Source organism: Amblyomma maculatum, chromosome 6 (assembly GCF_055883805.1).
Source record: "Amblyomma maculatum isolate TAMU_Amacu chromosome 6, ASM5588380v1, whole genome shotgun sequence".
In the NCBI taxonomy this organism is placed as follows: Eukaryota; Metazoa; Arthropoda; class Arachnida; order Ixodida; family Ixodidae; genus Amblyomma; species Amblyomma maculatum.
This window is the reverse complement of record NC_139349.1, coordinates 21084866-21091382: the sequence shown is the minus strand read 5'-3', so window position 1 is coordinate 21091382 and position 6517 is coordinate 21084866. Positions and strand designations below refer to the sequence as shown.

Here is a 6517-nt window from a genome sequence, read left to right as displayed (position 1 = left end):
AGATGCCGAGAAAAGATATATGGTTAAGGAGCAGGAATGAAAACAAAAGGTGAGCAAACAAGGTTCTGCTTCTGAAACTGCCAGGACGTTTTCTGTCCGATTGCCATCTGCGTCTATTACACCACGAACAGTATTGCCACTTAGCGACTCTTAAATGCCACATAAAAAGCAACGGCACAGATGTAAGCGAGATAATGTACGAAGTGAGAATCCTAGATTTAAATAAGAAACTGAGCATGCGGGCAGGAACATCGCAGCCAGCGGGTTATGAAGTCCTTGTTCGTCGAATTTTTTCTGCAGAAGCGTTAAACGCCCCTCCCCTATCAAAAGAAACACACACACACACACACACACACGCTCTTGCCTCGAAATTTCTTCAACTGCGTCGTTTGCGTGAAAACTACAAAGCTTTGTTTTGTAACCGTTCAGTTAAGCTTGAATGAATACTAATGAGCAATTACTCTTATATTACAAACAACCGCTCACAGTGTCGTGGAGCCTTACACGAACGGATATGGGAAGCAACGCGACTCTTTCTTCTCTCGCAAACAAGGTCATGCAGTGAAATTTACTTCTCTAAATCAGAACGCAATGAAGAATTAAGAAAGACTGATGAAGAAGTGTGTAAGGGAGCCGATTCCTTCCCGAATAACAATTTCACTACTGGTCCACAGAAAACAGTTAGTACACTAGCAACGCATTGTTATTCGCCTCTTACTGAGCAAAAGTACTATATCCCGCTGAACACGCTCTTCATGCAGAAAAGCCTGCTTCTCAGTTCGTCGTCTTGGGCGAGGGGGGGAAACGTTGTTGAGAGTGGGGGACGGGGGAGGCGGAGACCGGTTGCAGCCAGAAGGAAAAATAAAACTAAAAAGAAAACGCAACAAGCAAGTATAGAGAAGGAACAAAGGAGACGGCGGCAAAGCCTGCCCTTGATGCGCTCGCCAATCATGTTAGAAAACAAAAGCTTTTAGTATTCATTACCATGGAATCACAAATGCGTGCGCGATATGCCAAAAGTTGCATGCATAGTTCGCCCTTGAGGCGCTGTAAACTGTGTGCGACAATCAGCGGCCTAAGGTAACAAGGCTGATCTAACTGGTGATAATGTGGATAAAATGTGTTCCCTGTCGACGTGGCCTATTCGACGATGCTGCCGTATTGCGCCATTTATTTTAACTTTTTGCAGCTTGCGTATTAACTTCCACAAGGCACTTGCGGCAAACTGCCTTTAGGGATAAGAGTGCAGCGTACTTTCTGGTCTAAGCGCTTGCAAAACCGGCGGAGAAACTTGAACGCATGCCCCCAGGCACCAACCCCTCGAGACAAGGAAGACAGCTCCATCTTTTATGGACGTTCGGAACCAGCCAACTAGAGATCAACGAAGAAGCCGTATTGAGCCTGTGCGGCTGATAAGTAGCGACTGCTAGCTGCCAAGGCTTCTTCGAAGTGGTTCTAACTGCCGATGGTTCAGTTCACGGAATGCATGAGAAGGCTCGGACTCGCAAGAAAATAATCGGTGTCGGTTCTTCTTGCATCGTGGGTGCTCGCAGTTATTCATTTCGAGGCACGCTCCAATGTCCTAAACTGGTACGAGCACTCTTTCAAGCAAAGCCGAAGGCGATGGCATTGACGGGCGCCACAAGTAATTCCATCTGACCATGCACGCTAGTACGGGCATGCAAAGTAATCGCACGTGGAGCCCGTGGTGTCTCTAGCGTTCCATCCGCACGCTTAACCGCTTACGCCGGCCTTGAGTGGTCACACCCGTGGTGTGCGCTAGCGTAATGCGATATTTTCTTCTTTAAGGACGCTACCGCCTCTTGACTGCATATGTATGCACTTCTGTGTAAGGTTATTTTGGATTGGGTTATGTTCACTGTGCGTAATAAGGGGCGTCTGATAAACGTGCTGCGATGTGCCGAGTCCTGTAGAAGGTAGCTGAAGAAGAGAGCTTTGGCCACCGTAAACCGGCACATTTCTGCAGGTTCTGCGGTTGGCAGTTTCAAGCTCAATATTCGGTTAAACCTTAATCTTCCAACTTCAGCAGAACTAGCAAAATAGTATCATCCACTTCCCGGGTGTTACGGTGAACTCGATCATGTGCCCTTTAATTCGAACTCCGCCTATTTCGAATAAACATTCGGCCCTTTCAAACTCAAATTATCCCATTTAAATTGCATAAAATATTTCAAGCAAACGTGATTTACGACCTTCGATGAGTGCTTTATGAATATGTTCGGGAAACCAACAACAGATACTAGCCTGGGCCGTCCTGAGATAGTCAAACATTCTCAGTTGCAAAACCGCTTGACGATCGCTACACGAATGACGACCAAATGCAGATCTTAACTCATCTAACTAACCCTTACTACCATAGCAGTGCGTGTACAATGTTCATCTGCTTCATCACGACGCATAATCATTTAGTCTTCTCTGCAGAACGACTTTTTAATATGGCTGCCAGCTAGGAATAAGTTCAGCAGTGTCGTGTTTCACGTGTATCGTCAATGGCAATAGCATGACTGGTAGGGTACATACACAAAGAACAAGTTACAGCGCGGCCATTGTGACTGAAAAATGAATGATCTCGTTACGTTTCTCTATTGCACAAATTTAAATATGTTAGTGCGAGAAATAGATTTTTCTGCTATTTAGTGTCACCGCACAGAATTCGCGGAAACTGAACATGCTGCTCGTTTCGCAACTGCCTACGTGTAAATAAAGAAATGCGCCGCAAAATCCTATTTATCCCTAAATTTTAGTCACGGACATTGTATAATGTAAATAAGGGGTAAACGTTACTCGTTACTCGCACTTGTAAGCTCCTGCCCGGACAGTTGCAACGCGTAATTTACTTATTGTTAAGCAACCAAGCCTACCATTGTTTTCTTCCTACTCCAGCGAGTATAACACCCGAGAAGAGCCTTGACATGTGGCTACAACAACGCATTTAAGATACTGCGAGCGAGAGCACTTTGTTGCAATGTGTTACTCAATTACTTTGAACTCGTGCACTTCGCCGCGTGGCGAATAATGCTGACCGCAGTTGACCGTATGCGAAATATTGAAAGAATACGGGAAAATAAAATGGCCCGTTTCGAGGCTCTTTCCTCATCCGTGGGAGCAAATGAATGAAAATGAAAAAGAGACAAGCAGGAAAGAAAGCTCGCATTGCCTGAGAGAGAGAGAGAGAGAGAGAGAGAGAGAGAGAGAGAGAGAGAGAGAGAGAGAGAGCAAAAATACGAAAACGAAAGAAGGGGAAAAAAAAAAAAAGCTACCATGTGACCTTGACAGCTTGCGTTTCGCTTTCGCGCTAAGAGATGGCGCGCCTGCGTCGCGGCTTAGCAATAGAAGTATAGACAGACACCCGGTACTGGCGGTGAAGTCATCCTTAACGTGCTGCGCGATTAGCTGTCATGTAATATTCGTGTCTAATAAGCGGTCGCACATTCGGCGAAAAGAAAAGGCGCGGTGGCCGCAACCGAAAGTGTGTCTGCAACGGTCATTTTCCGGGTCATTGACGGCAGGAATAAAGGTGTCGGTGCGTTTCGAGAAGAGGGGGAAAAATAACGCAATAACGAAGAGCAATAGAGAAAACACACGGGCAATATGCGTGCGCTCCATTCGCAGGATGCTTAAATGGTCATTCAAAATAGGCTCTTCTCGCAAAGCAATTGATGAAACGGGGGTACATTTTCTTTCATTATGCCTCGTCAGCGAGTAAAACTTAATCGCCGTTGACGACATGCAAAACGCGCATGCGCACCTGCCATCCGTAGGGGACATCTCCGCCCTCGCAGAGCACTGGAAAGCGGTGCGGTGCACACTGGTGTAGCGTGCATACATCTATTAAAAAGCCTTACACGAGCAGCACCACTCTAAGTACTCATGATCACCACAGAATGGGCGACGGCACGTGACGTCATTACGCACAGCTGATAATGGTTGGGATTATTTATGCCTTTTCAGATTAAATTAAGCGCCCTTATTGTTTTACTTTGGACAGAAATGGCCGGCGCGCGTTTACTTGGATTCGAGAGAAGCCCTCAGTCGAACCGGACATCGCGCGAAGGACTTCTTGCCGCCTCGTGCTGCGCGCACTTTCGCGGCGTTTCTCCGTAGTGCGCTGCATTTGCTGTCTGATGTGGTAGAGGAAAATATATCCACAAACGAATGTGCATCTAAGATGGCATTATAATTAAGAGCCGCACTAAAACCGCATCGCGAGAAAAGCCATTACTAACATCTAGCGTTAGATCGAAGAGCCAGCCTAATACTTACATTTCATCTCGTATTTTCGGTTAACTTTCTCTGCTTCCTCTAACTGGCATCGCCAGTCAAAGCGAGCCGCTTGCTCGTGCAGGCTAAGATGTGAGCCTTTTCTAACTTGAAAGCTCTCAAGCCCATGTACCTTAAAAGACCGATAAAATTCCAGCTGGACTCATTTTGCGCCAAATGAATTATTCCACTGTGCCCACGTTGTAAGGAAATTGGCTCATGCAGCTACCTGAGCCTTCTGCTTGGCATCATTTTGCGTCCTTCGAGCAACACCGGCGGCGCCCTCCAATTCGGTATTGCGCTAAAAGAGATCACAGCAGAATACACGCCCGCGAGTTGAAGAATTTGTGGGCTCACCCGAATCTGGCGAAGCTTCCGATGATGCTGACGAGGTCGCGCGAGAACTCCAGCTCATCTTCGCTGGGTTCCGGAAGCGAGATGCTGCGGTCACCGGGAAAACGTCCGTACATCTTGATCTTGCTCGTGAGGTCTGCAGATGTTCCAGCTGTGAAGATGATGTCGTCACCGTGCGTGATGCCCATCCACTTTTCCCAAATTGAGAATGACGGCTTGTGAGTGAACAAAAATCGATACACGTCATGACCACTCTTTGCTGCCGATAATGCGAAGCCGTCAACGGCGCACTCGAACAAAGCGTCAGTGAACATGCGCCCCAAGTTCACCTTCCATTCGGTCTCGTTAATGTCGCCTTTGTCCATTCCTTGCAGGTAGACGTCAGCCAATGACTCGGTCTCGTAGGACGGCACATCCAGCAGAAGGCGCATCAAGATCTTGACCGGAGTCTTGTAATCGTTAGAGATGAGCGCTCGAAGATGTGGGTTCCTCAGCAACGTCCCTTTGACGAACAGAGAGCCTTCGTCCGGTGTGGTGCTGAGCATAAGCTCCTTCCCCGTCATGATCTCCTGCCCTTCGGCAAGAGGGTCATCTGGAAGAAACTCGTCCCCCATGGTCGGTAAGAACAGCAGGCTCGTAATGGGCAGCTCCTTAGCGGTCTTTTCCAGAAGCTCCTTCGCACTAACACTTTGCGCGCACTTCATACTTTCCTTGGCCTGCTGCTTCCAAGGAACTGTCGGTTTGTAGCATCCGAGGAGGCCTAGTACCCTGTGCGCTACTGCAGGTGTGTTGAGCTTCATCAACGCCAGTGCCGATCCAGCTACTCCACTTTGAAGGTAGGCCCTTTTGAACAGCCCTCTGCTGGCAGGGGATATCATGTGGTACGTAGTAGACACAGCTCCCGCGCTCTGACCCCAGATAGTTATCTTCTCTGGGTCTCCACCGAATGCTTTAGAATTTTCCTTTACCCATTTCATCGCTTCCACCTGGTCAAACATACCAGCGTTCCCTTTGTACTCAGGCATATTCGTCTTGAAAAAGCCGAACATACCAACCCTGTAGTTGACTGTGACGTAAATAGCGTCGGCGATAGAGGCAAATCGGTCGCCACGGAAGACAAAAAATCCCGCATTGCCGGTCAAGAACCCGCCACCGTACAAGTAAATGACGACGGGCCTGAGCCGACAGCTGGTCGAGTCAGAGTCCCCAGAGCAGGCCCGCGCACCGGCGGGTTGCCAGACGTTAAGGTAGAGGCAGTCCTCCGAGTTCTCGCCGTAGTCAAGATATACCTGCTCGTCCACCTGTAGTGGCATCTGCATGCACGACGGAGCGAAGCTTGTGGCGTTCAAAACTCCTTCCCATGGCTTCACCGGTAGTGGTCTTCGGAACCTGAGTTTCCCCAGAGGCGGTTCCGCAAACGGCACTCCGACATACCTGTAAACTGTATGACCGTCCACTGTCGCTCGCTCTCCTGCGATGAATCCCTGCTTCACCTTCACAACGGGGCGCTCATATTCGACAGCCGCACCGTCGCAAAAAAACGCCGTGGTGCAGAATAGGGCGTACAGAACGTGTATCGAAGTCGGTAGGAGCGCCGAGAATCTGGAGATCACGCGTTGTGACATGCTCGCTGGTCCCGAAGTACGAACGCCACTGAAAGGGCTTCACTACTAATATTCATCTTTTAAAGACCCCCCGAATCGACGTTGGCTTCTCATAGAAAGGGTGAGAACGGAGCAAGGGAAACGACAATGCAGTGTGGTGGTTGGCCTCAGATGCTAGGACGATCATCGCCATGTCCGAGGTACAAGGCGATCGACAGGAAGAGGTGAGGAGGCGGTGCCTCATGGCGCTTTCGATTTCTATCACGGAGCGAGACCGT

General features: G+C 48.7%; 1 protein-coding gene across 1 annotated transcript; it reads right to left on the bottom strand.

The window, feature by feature from the left end:
• Positions 1–4634: 4634 nt before the first annotated feature.
• LOC146185216 (acetylcholinesterase-like) lies at positions 4635–6260 on the bottom strand. Its single transcript, XM_084607770.1, has one exon. It carries the CDS (start codon positions 6258–6260, stop codon positions 4635–4637), a length of 1626 nt encoding a protein of 541 aa, XP_084463896.1.
• Positions 6261–6517: the final 257 nt, after the last annotated feature.

Bases quoted from the DNA above. Each gene is read 5' to 3' on its own strand.
- LOC146185216 (XM_084607770.1), bottom strand. From the start codon at position 6,260: ATGTCACAACGCGTGATCTCCAGATTCTCGGCGCTCCTACCGACTTCG.